The sequence below is a fragment of the Natrix helvetica genome (genome assembly GCF_964273705.1).
Source record: "Natrix helvetica genome assembly, chromosome: 2".
Classification (NCBI taxonomy): Eukaryota; Metazoa; Chordata; class Lepidosauria; order Squamata; family Natricidae; genus Natrix; species Natrix helvetica.
The window spans coordinates 347,868-367,368 of NC_138552.1; the positions used below are offsets into that span (position 1 = coordinate 347,868).

The 19,501-nt window shown below is 57.3% G+C and overlaps 1 protein-coding gene across 3 annotated transcripts in view; it reads right to left on the reverse strand.

Moving 5' to 3' along the window:
- Positions 1 to 17,364, reverse strand: part of RUSC2 (RUN and SH3 domain containing 2) — a 55,321-nt gene extending 37,957 nt beyond the window's left edge. The window contains exons 1-2 of one of the 3 annotated variants that reach the window (XM_081940617.1): positions 17,343 to 17,364; positions 1,424 to 3,394 (exon numbers count right to left, since the gene is read on the reverse strand). In XM_081940617.1, coding sequence (XP_081796743.1) covers positions 1,424 to 3,320 — 1,897 coding nt within the window. In that variant the 5' untranslated portion in view covers positions 3,321 to 3,394; positions 17,343 to 17,364. Of the gene's footprint in view, positions 1 to 1,423; positions 3,395 to 5,998; positions 6,240 to 11,079; positions 11,170 to 17,342 lie in introns of those variants that run through there. The other 2 variants (XM_081940615.1, XM_081940616.1) reach the window with 2 other exon arrangements.
- Positions 17,365 to 19,501: the final 2,137 nt, after the last annotated feature.

The window sequence follows — 19,501 nt, forward strand, 5'->3', positions numbered from 1 at the left end:
AGCAAAAGCTGGCGCGCCTCCGCCCCCTTCCCGCCCCGTCGGCGGCAATAGTCATTACTATTACAATGCTTGGTGTGAAACAAAATTTTATACCGATTTTTAATCGAAAATTAGGGAGTGCGCGTTATACACATGTGCGCGTTATACTCGAATAAATACGGTTAATTTTGGGTGATTAATAAGTAGGAATTTTAGTATTTTGTATATTGTTTTTAGATTGTTATTAAATGTTTATTCGTTAACAAATAATTAATTATGATAACAATAATGAAATGATAACCTTAACTAGTAAAAGCAACTTGGATATAAATTATAAATTGGGAATCGGGAAAAAGACCTATAAATTTTATTAACAAATCTTGTTATAAATGTGTAATTTCTTGGGTCTGACGAAACGAGATGTGATATAAATAGTAAATAATTTTTAAATAACTACAATAACAAGGAAATGTTAATGGATAATGTTTAATGATATATACATGTGTTGGTATTGGTAAAAGCAAATTGGATACAAGCTCTAAATAGTGAGATGGGGGAAGGGGGGAATGCTTAGATATTTTATTAATTGATTTTTTTCAGAATATGTTATAAAGTTGTAATGTTATTGGAGGTTTATTGAAATTGCTAATGAATGCCAGTAGGTGGTTGTGTCTTTAAACACAAATGATTTCAGATAAAAGCACGTTTAAATAATTATAATTAAATGAGAATTGTGGTACATTGATAGTAAAATACATACAGATTTTTGATTTAAAATTTACAATTCAATATGAAGGAAGTCTAAGTAATGATTGTGGAAGAAACACACGAAATTTATTTGTAACCAATCGACATGCTTTCTACAAGATGTAATGAAGGATGATTCTTTTTTTGTGTTTTTGGTTAAATTAAAGAATAAATTTTTTTTCAAAAAACCCCAAAAAACAATTGCACGAGGGTTCTCCCCAGGCCCGGTGGCAGCCGTGCCCTCTATGGGGGGCTTCAGAGGATCCAGAGGGGGGGAATCCAGAGGACAGGAACGTCCAGAGACGTTCATCCCACCCAGCTTTTGTCCAAGCTGGGTGGGATGACACACCAGCAGAGTCACGGGGGACATTTTCTCAGTTTTTGACATGCCAAAAGGTTCGTCCTCATTGATCTAAAACCCACCTAACCTTCTCAACCTGCCCAGCTTGGTGGGGTTCTGGCTGCAATGCACAGTGCCCGAGGATGGGCCCTGGGCAGGACAGCTGGTCCCTGTAACAACTTCCACGCTCTACCCTGCCAACAGCCAGGGGATACCTCTGGGCCCCAACTAATAAGGATTTGGGGGGCAGTTTATTAATAGAGAGGGGCTTCTCCTGCCAAAACCCCACTCATTTCCCCTCAACTGGCTGTGAAAAAGAGGCCACTGGGCATTCGGGGGCAAGGCGGGGGGGCTTACCATCAGCTCGGGCTCGAATGTCCTTCTGGCCAAAGATGCTGCTGCCACCGGCCCCCATCTCTGACACTGCAGAGAAAAAGAGCTGTTCGTCCCCCTCTCGCCCACAGGTGGGCATCTCCCTGAAGCCGAGGGCTTTTCTGGCATCTTCGCCTTCGGAGAGTGCCAAGGGCAGGGGTGGGAGGCTCTGGCTGTGCCGCTCCTGATTCTCCAGAAAGACGGAGGTGTCCCTCTGTCCCTCGGGGATGGGCGAGAACTCCAGGGATGAGTCACGGCTGGTCCGAATGGGTGGTGAGGAACCGTTCTTCTTCCGGCCCTTGGCCAGCTCTGCAAAGGAGGTGACCCGCTTGGGAGGGGAGCTCTGAAGGGCCAAGGAGGGACTGTCGCTCAGCTTGACCGGACAGCTCAGCATGCGCTCCAGGGAACCCAGCCGGCTGGAGGGGCTGCGGTCCAGGTGGCGGTCGTAGCTCTGTGAGCGCTGCCTGCCTCCAGCCAGGCTGGGCGGGGAGACGTTGATGTAGACCTGTCCTTCAATGGCGTTCTTCTCCAACTCCTCCTGTGACTCATCCCGGGACCCCTCCATGTCACTCTCCTCGGGTCTCTGGAAGAGGTAATACTCGGTGGGCTGGAGGGGGCTGCTCCTGGCCTGCTCCTCAGAGCAGCTGGTAATGGAAGAGCCAGGAGGGCTGGGGGAGGACTGGGAGGACAAGTCGCATGTCACCAGCTTGTAATAGTTCTGGGTGGCCACCACGAGCCGCGCCTGGCTTTGAAAGCACGCAGTCAGGTCAGAGCCATCGGACGGGCACGGATCACAGAGCGGTGGGTAGGAGTTGCAGTTGGCATCCAGGACAGGGGAAGAAGGGTGGTGGCACCCGCAGGACTTCGCTGCCCCCCCCAAATGCTGCAACTCTCCAGGCATCTTTGACTCCTGTGACGAGGAGTGCAAGTCGAGGTAAAAGGCGGCCATGTCTGATTGGCTGCCTGAAGAGGAGTCGCAAGACAAAGGGCCCGAGTTCAGGTTGGTGTGAGGCTGGCCGTGACGCCTCTGGTAGAGGGTGCTGAAGTTGACCAGGATGCCATCGGAGCTGTTGCAGGAAGAGTCACTGACGTAGCCCATCTGCTGGTCCAGGGGCTCTGACTGGCTCGAGAGGCTGTAGCACCGGCAGCGCTGCAGTTCAGAGTTGGAGCAGCTGCACATCCGGCTGCGGACGGCCTCCGGATTGTTCATCAGGTCATCTGACTCACTGGCCCACTCCTGCTCCAGGGAGAGGCTGTTGGGATCCCCACGGTGGCAGCTATACTCATCCAGCTCCATGCATTCTGTCGCTAGGTGGCCCTTGTCCTGAGCCTCCTCATTGGCTGCCAGATCAGGGCAGCCTTCCACTGCGTCCACCCGGTGGCTGCCACTCCAAGGCCTCACCACAAGGCTGCTACCATGCAGATGGAAGGGAGGCAGTGCCGGCTCATGCAGGCAGAAGGTGGACCGGCCATCATGCAGGTGGAAGGACTTCTTCCCTGGGTCATCCTCAGAGAGATCCCAGGCCTCGCCGTCCCTCAGCAGGAAGGGGTTCTGCCGCCGGGGAGCTGCGGGGACAGCCAGTGTGTGAGAAGGGCTCTGCCCACGCACGGGCTCCTCTTCCGGAGCCCCGTCCGAAGCTCTAAGGAGGCTGCTGTAGACCAGTGAGTCTGCCTGCAGGAGGGTCCTCTCGGGGAGCGAACTGGTCCGTCTGACCCCCAGGTCGGAGGGAAAGAAAGGGTTGCTGCGCTGGCTGCTGCTGCCGCACTGCCGGTCCGGGACCTGGCAATGCACCAGCGGAATATGGTGAACGATCAGTGTTTCTCCTGTCAGCTTGGGGGAGCTATCCATCTTCGGTCCCATTCGCCAGGGCACCTGCGGCATTGAAGCTACCCATGGAAGGGTCCTGGGGGATGGAGCAGGCCAGCAGAAGACGCCTCCTCAGGGCAGCCCAAGACCTGACAGAGACAAAAACGGCACCCAGAGTCACTGAGGGCAAAGTCAGCTTTCAGCAGCTCCCCCCACCCCCAGCCATATCTCAGGGGACGCCTCAGCAGCCCCTCCATGGGACTTTGTAAAGGAATCTCCCACGGGGGGAGGGGGGAAGGAGGGGACACGGGCAATTCTGCAGGCATATCTCCATACAGGACCCTTACCCAGCAGCATAGCAACCCCCCCCACCTGCCTGGTGCCTCTCTTTCACATGGGGTGGGGGTGGGGTCTCAAAGGCTCATCTGGTGACTCTGGTTTACGACCTGGCTGGGGAGCAGACAGGGTCTTTGGGCCCAGCGGGTCCATCCACATGCCCACCAAAGAAGAGATTGGGGAGCCATCTGGTGTGGTTGCCCACTTGACATTCCCACAGGAGGGAGCACAATTTGTGTGTTTCTGTTATGCTTGGTGGTGTTGAGGCGATGGGAACGGGGAGCCCCACAGGGAAGGCAAACTGTGCTTGTGGGACTCTTTGCCAAAGCTTCCCTCCTGAAACCTTCGAGAGAGAGGCAGAGAGGGGGCCCAGCGAATCCCAGCAGCCAAGGGAGTGGGGGGCTTCACTTCTTCCTGCTCCAGGACGCTGGTGGGCCGGTTGGAAAGAGGTTGCTGGAATGGAGGTCAAGGGCCAGAGCCAGGAAGTGGGCCCCGTCCTGCTCCATCCCCACGGTTCCCATCCCTGTGGACATCCCCCTACCCTCACAATCGCATGGGCCGATTGGACAACTCTGGGTCGTCCTGACTCAGACAAAAGTTGTCGAAGGAGCCAGCCAGTGTGTTGTGGTGCTGAAGGCATCAGGCTGGAACCCAGGAGAGTCCTTCTCCCGCCTGAGGCCCAAGCTGGCTGACCTTGGGCCAGTCGCTCTCTCTCTCAGTGCTGGGAAGCAGGCAAGGGCAAACCTCTCCTGAAATCCTGCCCCCCAAAATGGGACAAAACCTTGACTACAACAACAACAACATTCTTTTTGTGTTATGCCCAGGGTGGATCCCAAGGATCAGGCAGAAGGTGACATTGGAGGCCTGTAAACGTATAAATAAAGGCAATAGAAACAAGGCCTGAGGCCTTTCCAGTGGCAGCTGCCAGATTTCCTGGCCAGAGCTCTGGAAGGAGCCAGGGGCTTCCATTTAACCTGGTTTGTGTCTGATCACGAAGGTCTGAGGGGACGGTCCAAGATGGCCGGCTGTGGTGGCGCAATCCAGATGGAGAAAACGGGCAGAGCCTTCAGAACAGCAGGATTCTGCCCTTGTGCAGCTGCCTCTGGCTCTGGCCATTAAGCCGGCTACAGACTTTGCCCTGCTGGAGTCCGGGCCTTCCTGCGCCTGGGATGGGTCAGAAGCCGAAAGAAACGGGAAGGAGCCCCCCTTGCCCCAGGCCCCCTGCCCTCATTCAGTGGGTCTTTTGCTGAGAAAAAGACAGCTAAATCTTCTGTCAGCAAAAGGGGCCAGGGTCCTCTTCCCCTGCCCTTTCAGCCCCCAGAGAAAGCCCCCCCCCTTTGCACTGGCCACTTCCCGTCCATTTGTGTAGCTGAAGGAGTTGGGCCGCGTGCCAAAGGCTCTCCGGCCGAGGGCTCTGCGCTCAGGGAAAGGCTTTAGGGAGCAGAGCAAGGTTAAGTGGGGGGGGGAGGAAGGGGGGAGTTCAAGGGGAGAAAAGAGAATGAAGGCCGGGGTATCACCAAGGATCTACACCCCCACTGCACGTCAACACCCCCACCCCCACCCCCAGGATAAGGGGGCCACCTAAGAGAGCTTCCACCTAAACCAGGACTCTCTGCCTGCTGCATCCAAATCTGCTCCTCACCAAAGACACACACACACAAACACACTCCCCGGTCTCCACCTCCTGACCCTCCCATCGCGGGGGCCCGAGGAGCCAGTCGGCCGGGCTCTCTACAGGGCTGGCTTGGAGAGTTCAGGAAAAGAGGCCAAGCACACACAAACACACACGCTCTCTCTCTCTCTCTCACACACACACAAGAGGCCCCAAAGGAGCCCTCCCTTCCTCTCCGGAGAGCTGGACAGCCAGAGGCTGGACATTCTCCTTGCACGAGGAGGTGGGAGGCAGGAGGGCCCCTTTGGGGACAGGATTCTCATCTACAACTCCCCTCCCGTGTTGTCCACAATCCTGCCAGTAGCACCCCGTGGGATGATGCCTCCCCCCAAACCTCTCCACTATTTGCCAAAGCAAAAATAATTCCCCTGAATTTGCCCCCCCCCAGCTCAAACTTTGCCCGAAACACCTGCCTCCCAAAAGAGACCACCTTTAAAAATCTGGAGAAACAAAATGCATGCAAACGATGGAGGAGGAGAACGGATTAGTCCCTGGTAGCAAAAATCAGGAGGAGTCACGTAATTCCTTTTCCAACTCCCAAATTTTATTTAAAAGTGGCAGCTTTTGTGAGTTCTCTGAGCTTGTTTTCCTGCAGGTGTTTCATTACCCAACTAGGTAACATCACCAGTGCTAGGAGGGAGTGGGCTGCTTTGCTCTCTGTTTATACACAAGTGGCTGCTCTGTTGAGGGTTGGTGGGGGTGCTGTTTTCCTCTTTTTAGCTCCCCGATTAGGCTGCCCGTTTACTGCTAGCTTGTTCGAGTTCCTCATTTGCAGCATTGCTCACTGCTAGGTGTAAATCTCTCTGCTTATCCGGGTGTTGACTGCAGGTCAGGAGATGTTGTAGCCTTTTATCTGTTTGGTTTTCTCTCGTCTAGGGAGTAAGCAACAGCTTCATCAAGGAAGCACCAAGAAGAATACTCCCACCCACGCTGACAGGGCAAGTCCTTGGTATATAAACGGAGAGCAACCCCCCCCCCCCTCTAACACTGAGGATGTTACCCGGTTGGGTCATGAAACGTCTGCAAGAAAACCGCTGAGCTCAGAGAGCGACAAGGACTCCACAGATAGCTGATACCTCCAACAAATTTACAGGACAGAGAAGAGGCCACCTGAATCCTGATTCCCCTCCCCCCCCCCCCCCCCCGTGAACCAGGAGCAGCAAGACAAGCCCCTCAAGCTTTTGGAAAAGGGGAGGGGCATCCAGGGGCAGGGCTACAATTCCCAAGTGACAGACCCCCTGCTGGATTTCAGTCTGGGGGAGACAAAGGAGGAGGGGGATTTGCAGACACTGTCATGGAGAAAATCTGTGTGGTTGCTAAGACTCGGCCTGTGCCACCCCTGGCAAACCCAACTTCCATGGCATCGTTCCCGGCCCTGACTGCCCTCACAGGGAGCTCTTCAGGAAACCACCTTAGGCCTTCCCGTCTCTGGCCCAGAAAAGGCCAGGCAAGCCCATGGAACAGCCAGGCCTGCCCCGGGGCAAGGAAGGCTGGGCCTTCCTTCCTTCCTTCCTTCCTTCCTTCCTTCTCAAGAAGAGGGAAGACCAACTCGCCAATCTAGAGGGGCTTCACTGTGGCTTCGTTTTCCCTGGCCTGCAGAGCTTCCTCGAGGAAGGGCGTCAGTAAGGATGAGGGACCCCTTCCAAGTGCAGCTGTTGGTGCCAAGAAACCCAAGTTGGAGCTTGGCCGAGCTCCCTGCCCTAGAAAGCACCCAGGCCCCAGCTGTCGCCAGGAGCAGCGAGACTCCCGCTCTGCCCGCTTAGGACAGGAACAAGTGGGGGCCTCCTCCCTCCTCCTGAGTCACTGTTGCTCTGACTGGCCAAGACCCCCCACACACACACACACACCTGAGACCGCATGCGACAGGAAGCCGACAAGCAGACCCGCATCCTTCCCCCAGGAGGGCCTCAAAAAGGGAGGTATGGCCATGATCCCTGCATCCCCCCCCCCCAAGATCCTCTATCACTGAGTCACCAAGGGAGTTTTGCCTTCGAGAAGGGAGAGCTGTGCCCCGCCAGGCTTAATACCCACTTGGCTGACACCGTCTGTCCCAGAAGAGCGCTGTGCCCCCGAGACCCTGCCCAAAAGCCCCCCTGGGTTCAACTCTGTCTGACATCAGGTGCCCCCAGCACAATCCATGCAAGACCCTCTCTGGCCGCTTGGCTCCCTTCCTGCCAGCCAATGAGATGCCATCGCTACCAGGCCAGACTTACAAAGCTCACCTGGCTGGCACCAAGGGATTGCACCTGGAAGCTCCCAGGCAGGCAGGCAGGCAGGCAGGCAGGCAGGCAGGCAGGGCAGCCTGGTCCTTCCTGCGCAACAGCTGAGGGAAGCCCAGTCTCGCCCATTTCTGCAGCAAACCATCAGGCTCAGGTGAGTCCCAGGCCCACCTTCCCGGGCTGCTGAGCATGTGGGTGTGGTCAGCAGAAGGCCTGTCGAGCTCAGGCCCCGGCAGCTGGCCGAGCATCTGAACGCTCAAGCAGGGAAAAACAGAATCGAACGGAATAATAGCGTTAGAAGGGACCTTGGAGGTCTTCTAGTCCAGCCCCCTGCTCAAGCAGGAGACCCTCTACCATTTCAGACAGGTGGCTGTCCAGTCTATTCTTAAAAGCCTCCAGCGACAGAGCCCCCACAACCTCTGGATGGCAATCCTTTCCCCTGGTTAACTGTTCTGTCAGGAAATTTCTGCTCAGTTCTAAGTTGCTTCTCTCCTTGATTAGTTTCCACCCATTGCTTCTTCTCCTGCTTTCTGGTCCTTTGGAGAGTAGGTGGACCCTACAGGGAGGGAGGGAGGGAGGGAGAGCTGCCCCCCCCGCCCAACCTTTGTGCTGGCCCAGGCCGGGTGGGATTTGGCCGCTGCAGACCCTCGCTCGGGTGGGCTCTGCATTTGCTAGCTCTGAGCTGGGGATTTTCTTAGCGTCTTGGTCAATGAGTCCCTATCGCCACTCCATTTTGTGGGAAGGCAAGTGCAAAACAAAGGATACCTTCCGTTGCTCTGCCCAGCAGCTCCCGTTTCCGTCCTCCGTGGAGCCCCCTCCCACTTTCTCCCTGGGGTGCCAGGACGGGGGTGGGGGGCTGCTGAGAGCTCTGGATCCATGGCTGCTTCCCCCTTTGTGCCAGCCCCACCGCTTGGCTTCTGCTGGGGCTCCAAGGGGAGGCCTTTCTCCCCCCCCCTGCCCTGCTCCAACAGCCAGCCAGGGAGCCTCATCTGAAAGCCCCCTGGGGCCTACAGGGTGGGGGTGGGGTGGGGTGGGGCAAGATATTCCAAGCTAGGCTGCTGCCTCTTGCCCTCCCTTCTGCTGCTGCTCCGCTCATTTCGGCCCAGGTTCCTCGGCCTGCCCCCCCTTTCAAGATGGCAGCTTCTCCCTCTCTTTCCCCTCCGGCTTCTCTCTGGAAAGCTCAGGGCATCCGGCTGCGTCTGCCACCAGGGAGGACCAGGAGGGGAAGGCGGCCAGGCCGAGCTGCGAAAGGAGAAGGGAGGGGGGAGGGAGATGGGGGTGGGGGCTGAAGCCTGATCATTTGAGCCTTTCAAGCAGAATGGAGCCCTGGAGATGTTCACACCCTCCCTGCACCCCATTCTGTCACTGTGAGGAGCGCAAAGCCTGGGGGGGGGGGGACAGCCACTGGGAACATCCGTCCTACAAAGGCTGCTCCCTCCCCACAAGGCCCCCTTTCTTTGGGTGCAACCGACCAAGGAGGCTGCCTCCCCAAGGAGGGAAGGGGGATCTGTTCTCTCCTCAGTGCAGGAGGGGGGCATGCAAGGAAGGAGAGTCAAAGGGTCTCCCCCCCCCTCCATGCCGCCACTGCTGGAGAGCTGTCAAGACCAGGCTCTCTGCTGAAGATGACACAATGCCCGCCCCCTTCCGCCCCCAACAACCTAGCAACATCATGGCGCCATGGGCTGCGTTGTTGCCTCCTGCCTTCCTCCCCAAAGATTGCCTCCCCTGTCCCTCTCCCCAGTGCCAAGGAAGGGCAGGCTCTGAGGGGCAGCCAGCTCTGGAGCAGCCCCTCCTTGTGGGATCAGGCGAAACGGCCGCAGGCTGGACATGCCTCAGATACCAATGAAGCCAGGGAAGGCCAGCCCGGTTGAAGGGGGCCCTCCTGCCACGGCTGACCCAGCTTTCACTCTCATGCCGCTCAGTGGCATCGCTGCAGTGCCCAGCGGACTCTCCCCTGGCTCTCCTCCGAGCCCCCGGCAGAGAAAGCCTGGCCCGGCTCAGGCCTCTAAGGGGAGGTTGGCCGGTGGGCCAGCTGCAGCCCCCTCGCTCTCCGAAACCTTCCTGATCCATGCAAGGATCGCAGCACACAAAGCAGGCCCTCTGCACGGCCCTCCCTCAGCTCCCCCTGGCAGGCCAGAGAGGCCAGAGACCACAGGCACACATGGCTGGGGCAGGCCGGGAAACAGCCTCTCTGAATGCAGAGAGCAGCCCCCAGTTGGGGCCAACTGGGCTGAGCCCCAAGGAGCCCGGCTCTGGAGTTCGGGGGCGCTTGTGGGCAGTGCCCATTAGCCCCGGCCATGGCACCTCTGGGGCTGCCATCTGGGAAGACGTAATCCCCCCATTGCAGCCCCACCAGGGTGTTTAAGTACCGGGGCTGATGATGGGGAACAGCTGTTCAGTTCCTGACCCATGCTGGTTCACAGCCCCCCACATCCTTGCCTGGCACTTGCAGAGACCTACAGGCACCCTCTGGCCAATGGCGGGCCTGGCAGGGTTTGGGAGTGGACTCTGGACCAGAATCCCATGCACGCAGCTTCCAAAGGCTGGGAAGCATCTCCAGGGAAGAAGGGGGGGCACATGACCCCATAATTAGAGAGCAGGACCACAGCTGGCCTCCTTGCCCCATTCAGGACTCCCCACTGAACCTTCACAGGGCCACTCGGCTCACACAAGAGGCTGAACACTAAAAGAGGTTTGGAAGGGGACCTTCCCTCAGACTTCCAGAATTTTCGTGCTGGAAGGACAGAGACCACCACCTTCGGAGGGTTTTCCCCTTCAAATTGCCAGAGTCACTGACAAACCTCTCCTGGTGGTCCCCCATCCCCATCCTAACCAAACCCCACTCTGTTTCTTCCTCAGACAAGCTTAACTAAGCGCTGACTTCGGGGAATCAAATTAACCAAATTAACCAAACTAAGAGGCCCTAACGGGAATTGGCTGAAGGGTGCAATTCCCACAACAAAGGATCAGAATCGCGGGGAAGTTCTGCGTTGCGCGAACCCGGCCTGGAAGCGGGGCCAGCACACAAGCCGCAAGCAGGAGCCCTTCCTGGCCAGCCTGAGGAAGCGGCGCCCGCACTCAGCTCCGCTCCGGCCGCTGAGCAGAGGCCTTTCCGGCCTGGATGCTCCCCGAGGCTATCTAGTCCAGCCCCGCGCTCCCAGCCTCGCCACTGACGGCCGCCCCTCCCCTCGGCTTCTGGAGCTGCTCAGCCCCGCTCTGGCCGCCGACTGAAGAGGCCCGTGGGCGACAAGGGGCCAAGCCGCCCGGGGACCCGGAGAAGGACCAGGCGCTTCCCTCCGCGGGCGACGGAGCAGAGCGGGGCCGGGGGCGCCAAGGGCGACGGAGCAGCCCCTCTTGGCCGGAGCCCCGCCGCTCCCCCGGGGCAGCATCTTCCTCCGCCTCGGCGGCAGAGAGCGCGGCGCACAGCCCGCCCGGCCCCCGACCCCGGCTCCGCAATGGCGGCGCAGACACGCCCTGAGCAGCCGCGCACAAAGGCGGCCGCAGCCGCAACGCTCCGCTGCCGGGCACCGGCTCCCCGCCCCGCCTGCCGCCGCCCCTCCGTACGCGGCCAGCCCCGAGCCGCCGCCGCCCTCCGCCTGCCGCTCACCTCGGCCCGCGGCGCTCCCTCCGCTGCGGCCGCGCCCGGCTCTTCTTCCGCCGCCTCCGCCCGGCGGCTCAGCCTCGCATCCTGGCAATGCGGCGGGGCTGCGCAATCCCGCTCCGCCGCCCCCGCCTCCGTGACGTCGCGGGCCGGCCCACCGCTCGCCCAGCCGCCGCCGCCGCCGCGGTGCAGCCTCGCCAGCGGAACGGCCGCCCCGCCGGAGGCTCAGCCGGGCAGCGCAAAGGCGGCCCCGATCCTGCGGCTGAGGATGCGGCGACTGACAGCCGCCTAGCCGGGAGAGCTGCGCCCGAGCTCCCGAAACGGCCCCGCTGCCCGCAAGCCCCGCGCAGCCCCTCGGGATGTGCCCCCAGGGGCTCCCCTCGGCCGGACAAGGGCCCGGCCCTCCTTTTGGGGGAGGGGGATTTAGGTCCCCAAGGGGCCAGGGGAGAAATGGAGGGGGGAGCTTCGAGGGGGGGAGGAGAGGAGGCTGCGGTCAGCCTGTCCCAGCTGGAGGGACGGAAAAGGTGGCGGCCGGATTACTTGGGGGTGTGTGGAATTAAGAGGTGCTACTGCTTTGGGGGGATAAGTAGCAAGCAGAAACACCGAGGACCTTCCTGATCCACGCACAGCACCCCTTGAGAAGAGGGCGGGGAAGTTTCATGGGAGGGGGGAGAGGAGAAGGGATGTCAGTGGGAGAGAGGGGTGAACGAGCGCAGGACCTGGGATACCTTGGAGGGCACCCACATCTAAGCCACCCGGAGCCCCTGATTTTTGGGCTCTTTAAAAAGATGAAAACGCTCCTTTAATTTGGGTTGGCCAGGGAAAGCAGAATCCACCGAGTGCTTCAAAAGCCCAATATTTATTGATTATTAAATTTATATGCCACCATTTCAGTGTTACTTTGGGCAGTTTACAATATGATAAAATATTTAAAAGACAACACAAAACAATTAAAATTATATGACTAAAATCAAAAGGATGAAGAAAGTGGGGCCAGGAATCTTCTATCCCGTCAGTTACCCACCAACATGGCACAGCTCACCTGGGAGCCCCAGACCAGGTAGCGGAGCCAGGTTGGAAGGCTCTTCCAGGAGGCTGGGAAGGTGAGGGCAGCCCTCCCCTCCAGTGGGAAGGGATTCCAGAGGGTGGGGGTCACAGCAGAAAAGCCCCCTCTCCTGGGGCCTGACAGTCAAAATTCTTTGGCAGATGGGATGTGGAAAAGCCTCTTCCGCTAAGCGGCGGCATCCACAGTTCCCCAATAGTTTCCTTTCCAGGCCTTGGGGGGGGGGGGGGAGGCTGTCTCAGTAACTCTGAGAGGGATCTTGGAGGCTTAGTGGACAACCAATCAAATATGAGGCAGCCATGTGCGGTGGCAGCCAAAACGGCCAACGCAGTCCTAAATTGCATTAACAGAGGGATACAATCAAGATCAAGTGAGGTACTAATACCACTCTATAAAGCCTTAGTAAGACCACACCTAGAATCCTGCATCTAGTTTTGGTCACCACGATGTAAAATAAGATGTGGAGACTCTAGAAAGTTGCAGGAACTGGGCATGGCTACCTTGTTTCCGTGAAAATAAGACCTCCCCAAATAACAAGCCCAATCGGGCTTTTGAGCGCATGTGCTAAAATTATCCCTCTCCTAAAATATTGCAACACAGCAGCAGCCATGAGGTGACCATACTCGCTGCCTCCTGCACCTCAAAAATAGTAAGACCCTCCCCCCAAAATAAGACCCTATCTTGTTTTCAGATAAACACGGTAGACTAGTGAAGAGAAGGACCAGGGGAGTCAGGATAGCATCTTCCAATATTTGAGGGGCTGCCACAGAGAGGAGAGGATCAAGCTATTCTCCAAAGCCCCCAAAGGCCAGAGAAGGAATAATGGATGGAAAATGACCAAGGAGAGATTCAACCTGGAAATAAGGAGAAATTTCCTGACAATGAGAACAATCAATTAATGGAACAGAAGTTGCCTCCGGAAGTTGTGAGAGCTTCATCCCTCAAAGCTTTCAAGAAGAGACTGGACTGCCATTGGTCAGAAATAGTGTAGGGCCTCCTGCTTGGGCAGGGGGTTGGACTAGATGTCCTCCAACATCCCTTCCAAATCTGACAGATTGACTGTCCTTCCCTGCAGAGAAACCCCCTCCCTGAAAGAGCCATTCAGACAGGGCTGGATAGAGCTTCAGTTTGGACCAAATTGGATCAAGTTTCAAAATGGAAAGCTGAACAGAGTCACTGAATTGGATTCCTCCAAATCTATTTTGAAGCTTTCCTGAATTAGTCTGGGAAATCAAATTGATCCAAAGTGATGTTTCTAAAATGAAGCATGAGATTCATTTGATCTTCCCAATCAGTTGAATCAGACCCGAACAGAAGATTCAAACCCCCCCCCCCCCCCATGATTCAACCCTGAGGAGCTCCTATTAGGACCGTGGGTCAATGATGGAGGCACCCCAGGAAGGAGAGAAGGGAACCAGGAACTCTCCTAAGGCCCTCCTGGATCAACCCTGCCTGCCCAACTCTGCCACTGGTTCACAATTGGTCAGCAATGCCCTGTTCCACGTAATGGATGGCCAACTGGCCAATCTCTCTGCACGAGAATACGTGGGCTGAAGTTGGCCATCGCAACTGGCCACAGACACAAATTAGGGGAGGGAGATTTCATTCGTCGGTGTCTCACTGAGCCCAAATCGGCCATCCATAAGAAAAGGAATTTGCGACTCCCTTGCAAATCATTCCATAAGGTAAAATGCCCAATAAAGCCCAATTACGCAAAGACTCTGCTTGTGTTACCGCTCCCATGTTCCATTTGATCTTCAATTAGGAAGGAAGGAAGGAAGGAAGGAAGGAAGGAAGCCAGCATTCTTCCCTGGCTGGGGGAACAGGAAGGCATCCTTCAAGGGTAGGCAAGGCATCATTTATTGCCTGGCAACAGGCCCCGATTGGCTGACTTGGCTCGGTGCCCAGCTACTGGCCGCCAAGGCAGGCCCTGATTGGCTAGCGCTTCCTGGTGAGCAGCAGCCTTAAAATAAACATGCCCGCCTCTCCGCTCCCGAGCCGACCCCACTGGGCAGCCGGGCATCTTGGCTGGACTGGGGGGAGGGGTGCAGGAAGGGAAGAGCAGGAGGGGCAGAGCCCTTCTCTAAGTGGGTGGCTCAACTTGCTGCTCGAGGGACGGAAGTGACGCCCAAATGAAAACAATCTTTTCACCCCCAAAGGCAGCGGAGCAGGAAGTGGGGGGGGGGCTAAAGGCCACGGAAGGCCACGGCTTGGCCACAAGGTCCCCGTCAGAGCCTCCTGCACCCGCTCCAGAGAACCCCACCCGCTTGCACCGATTCCTACTTGGGGGCTCCTCTAAGGGTGTGGAGGCCCCTCCTTTTCTCTGACAAAGGGAAGGTCCAGAAAAGCTCCCCCCCCCCAGCAACTCTCATCCCCTCTCCCGGTTCAGAGGCAGCCTCCTCAGTCTGTCACCCTCCCCCCAGTAAATCCTTGGTAGTAGGAAAATGCTGGGGGGATGCAAACAAAGACACAGAGCCCCCCCTCCAGGAAACAGCTGGGGAGATCTTCAGTAAACCCACCAGTCCTCCTCTCAGCCTTCCCAGAAGCCTCCCTGTGGCCCCCACACCCAAGCAGCTCCTGACCAGAGCAAACTGCAAGGACTGGCCCTCTGGGCCTCCCACCCTGGGACTGGCTTCCCAGCACTCATGGACATCCAGCATGGAAGGAGGCCCCAATCGGCCCTGCAACCCTATTGGCCAGCGGCCGGAGTCGCGAGTTAACCCAGCCGGAGCGATGCAAGAGGGAGCACCCAGTCCCTGCCAAGGACTCAAGGAACCAAACCTGGCATCCCCGGGGGGACAAAGTGCCCACCAGCATCACAAGGAAAGCCCCCACCCATTCCCATCACATCCAGACTTTGCCAGTAGGGCTGAGAGCCTGTGTGTGTGTGTGTGTGTGTGTGTGTGTGTGTGTGGTGTACCACTACCCTTCGCCATTTGTCTTCTTGCCAAAGTCAACCCTGACTGCCCAGGCCACAGACAGGCAGCTGCAGCGGTTCCGTTTCCTAAATAAATGAAATTGAAAGAGGAAAGACGGGGGGGGGGTCACCTGCATGGCCCCCTCGAAACTCCTGGGAGGGGAGGGAAGTCACCCAAGCAGCAGGAGAGTTTCCCCGCCTTTGCCTGCCCCTCCACCCTCTGCCCACAGGCTCTCGGCTGAGCAAATCTACTGACCCCTTCCCCCAGAGCATGGGGGTGACCACAGGCAGGGGTGGGGCTCTGGCAGGTATGCCACCTCTCCCTGAAACCTAATGGACTTCCTCCTCTGTGGTCACTCTGTGGAAGCCAGGGCTGATGGAGAGCAGAAAGACCTCTTGAAGGGTAGCTGGGTGCCAGGAGAGGAAAATGGAAAGCTGGCAAAAGGGACAGCATGAATGCCGCAGGCGACACCAGAAGCACCAAGACCCAGCAGCCACTCCAACCTCTGCCCTCCAAAGCAGCTTTTGCCATCATGAACTATCCACCCTCCCCCCCGCCCCCCCTCATTATCATCTAGCCACGTTGTCCTGGGAAGCCGTGAAGAGAGGGGGGCACAAAGGGCCAAAGCAGCCGCTGAGCACCTCCTGGTGCCTGCCTTTCACCCCACGGGATGGACCAGGTTCCCAGCCACCCACCCACGCCCTCGGCCCTGTGGGTCATGTGGGGCCCAAGGGGCTGGATGGCCCCTTTAGGACTGGCTCTCTGCTGATCTGAATTGGACCGAGGACCCTTGGGGGGGAGGGGGCTTTGGTCCAATCTGCTCCACAACAGCATCTTTGGCAGCGGGTCCCGGGGGGAGCGCCAAGGCCCGGCCACCGCTCCCCCCCCCCCCCGCCGTGCCTCCCTCCCTCCTTCCTTCATCCCCTCCCGGGGGGTCTAGACGAGCCGTTCCCGGGCCCCGCCGCCGCCCTCCTCCTCCTCCTCCTCCTCCGGCGGCGCGGCAAGCGAGGCGGAGCTGCTGCGGGCTCCGAGCGAGCCCCCGTCCCGTCCCGTCACTCACCGCGCGAGCAATCTCCGGCTGGGCGGTGGCGGCGGCTCCGGCGGAGGGAGGGAGAGCGGGCGAGCGGGCGGCCGCTAAGAAGGGCCGGCCGGGGCTCCACCCCGGCATGCGAGGGATGCGTCGTCGGCGCAAAGAGCGCCCTCGGCTCGGTGACTGCCGCCGGGGCTGAGCGGGAGAACGGCCGAGGTACCTTCGCCCCCCGACCGCTTGGAAGTCCTCTCGGCTCCGAGCCTGGGAAGGCGGCCCCGACCCTCTCTCCCTCCGCCTATGCTGCTCCCCCCCCGAAAGAGCCCGATCCCTTCGCCTCCCCCCCCCCGTGGCGGCTGGAGACCCTTCGGGATCCCCCCACCCGTGCCCCCTTGCCTCCTATTGAAAGACCCCCATCCTCTTTCCTCTATGGACCCTCCAGGCATTTTCATTAGTATTATTATTTTTTATAGAAAAATTATATTGCCTCCTCCTCTTCCTCTCCTCCCGGCATATGGGGACTCAAGGTGGCTGACAAAGATAGAAAAACACCATGAAAAGAATAAAAAGAGAAATAACGGCCTCCATCCCACTCTGGCTCCCCCAGGCCCATTGACAGAACCACACCTTCAGGTCCTTCCGAAAGATTTACAGTGGTGGAAGGGGTCCCAGAGATCATCCAGTCCCACCCCCTGCTTGTTGCAAGATCTGCTAAAGTATTTTGGGTTAAAGCCACCCAACCCCAGGGGGGAGAGGGCCTCTGGGGGCAAGGGCTAGTCCACTTGGGTGTCAGCATCAGGAAGCAGCTCCCATGAAGGCCTGTTGGTTCTGCTGCTCCTTCCAGGGCAGGGAGAGTAAATCTACTCCCTCGTGTAAGCAGAACCATCCTTCAGATGTCTTGCTCAGCATTCTGCTGGCAGTTCCTCTGGTTGCTGGGTCCAGACTCTCCACTGTCTCTCCAAACTCTCCCTCCCTTTGGCCTTTGCTCTGTGCGGGCCAGAACACCCAGTGGGTCTGATGGGGAAGAGTCCAGGGACCCATCATCCCTTCCCTTGCGATGGAATCCCTCTCAATGCACAGCATTCCCCCCTTTAGCAGAGGCATCCTATTTAATGTGGGATCCACAAGGACCCCCAGATCCCTTCAAACCATGGTCCCCACCCCCCGCCCTTTGAGACGCTCTCCTCTAAGTTGCAGTGAAACCATTTATGATCATTCTTTGGGTAAGGAAACCCCTGTTACAGATCCAACAGCGGCTTACCTTCCCTGGTGCTTTAAGACCATCATTTCTCCATTTTCCTGTTTCCTGCCCTTAGAGGGCAGCGGGCAAGAAAGGGGGGGCTTTTCTGAACCTTCCACCCCCCCTTTTGTGTTTGCAGACTTGCATCTCTCCTATCCCCTCCTCTAGTTACAAACAGGTTGGAGTGCTGAGCCCCGGACAGAAGCCCCAAGCGCCTCTCGCCTCTCCCTGTGGCCTCAGACCCATCTGGGCAGGAGGCCAGCATTAGCCAGGGCTCTTCAACAACTGGAGGGCCTGACCGGCCTCTTCCCTGGCACGTCACCCTCTCGCCCTCTTTTCCAACTTGCCCAGCACCTGCCAATCCCTTTGGGGTTGGTGTTCCTTGCAGGCCTGGGTCTCCTCGGCCTTCTCTGTGGGCTCAGGGGGCGGCAGTGTTTCCTGGGGAGCTGCTTTCACTCTTGGGCGCTCCTGAGGAGATGCCCCCAGGTGGCAGCCGAAGCTTTTCCTCTGACAGGTGTGGACGTAGCGCTAAGGCCTCTCCAGCCCCTCCCCTCATCTGCTGTCCCTTCCCCAAGGGAGGCAGCACCTTCCCCCCCCCTCCCAGCCTCCCCCCCCCACCAAGTCAGAGACTTCCAAGAAGATTCTGAAGCTTTGGGATTGTGACTCACAACAACTCTCAGCTCTGTAACTGGAGACCAACAGCATCAGCTGATATTTAAAGCCTTTGAAAAACCACAGCCGGGCCCTCACCCAGCAGTCACGTTGCCAAAAGATTTACTCTCCGAATCTAATAATAGTGCCTAACTTCCACGAAGAGGGAAAGCACCAGCACTATTTTAAGGCATTGGGGCCCTCGGAACAAACAGCCGTAAACTTTGTCAGCTGATTGAAAAGCCACCAGATTCTTTAAAGGAGCATCAAGCACGTCCTGGCAGGGCAATTGAAGCGACCAGGGGCATCCTGGACCCCACAGCCCCATCTTCCTTGCAGCCCAGCCAGGGTTCTCTGGGGCAGTGGGCTCTGCAGAAACAGGGAGGGGGGAGCAATGCCTCCTTTGGGCCAAGGGACAGCCTGTAGCCTTAGTGGCTCTGCTGGAACGAGTGGCAGATGGGAGAGAGGTGTGCAAATGCACTCTCAATACACAAGCAACCTGAGGTGGCGCAGGACACTCAACTCCCAAAGCATCACAAGGCAAGACAAGAAATAATGGAGGGAAACTAATCAAGGGGAGAAGCAACCTGGAATTAAGGAGAAACTTCCTGACAGTGAGAACAATTAAGCAGTGGAAAGGTTTGTCTCCGGAAGTTGTGGCTTCTTCGACACTGGAGGTTTTCAAGAAGAGATTGACAACCATTTGTCCAGAATGGAATAGAATATCTTGCTTGAGCAGGGGGTTGGACTAGAAAACCTCCAATGCCCCTTCCAACTGTATTATTCTGCTCCAATTCCTGGCTGGTCTTAGTAAAAACCTGTGGCTTATAGATGTGGCTTATAGAGCAAGCCGTGATTGTCTGAAGGGTCTGAACCAAATCCTACCTTCCCTTTTGTTCCCTTCGAGGGACAAGCGGAGCTGAGCTCAGGATCAGTACATGGAGAGCCAGGGGCAGATCTGGCAAAGTCCCTTTTCCCTAACAAGAAATGCCAAAAAGTGAGGTGGCATCCTCACGTCTGACTTGTTTATTATGGTGTAATCTGGGGATAGCAGCCCCCCCCCTGTAATAAAGGGGGTCATCTTTAAGTCCTGCTCATCCCTTTGGTTGCTTTGGGAGGGGCAAACCAACATTTTGGCCAGGCTCTTGGCAGAGGCAGCACCTCCTTCCTCAGAGTTCAGTGCAGCATCAGGGAAAAGGAAGGCTACAAGGACCAAGAGCTTGACTGCCATACCTGGGGAAATCCTAGAATGCCCATCGAAGGGTTGGTCTATGGGCGCCCAGAAAGGAACAAGGGGATCACCGGGAGTCAGCCTGGCTTTGTGAAAATAAGCAGGCCACACTGCTTTTGTGGGGAGGGGAACCATACGAACCAGGGAAGGGGCTAAGGGAGTTATCGGAATGCGGCCCATCTCCGAGCCACTCTTGACCCCCAGGGCTGGCACAAAACTGACGCTCTGGGACCCCTGGCACTGCCTGTGTGCTCCTGCTGTGCGGATGAATGAGAGGGAGCAGCAGCTGCAGCTGTTC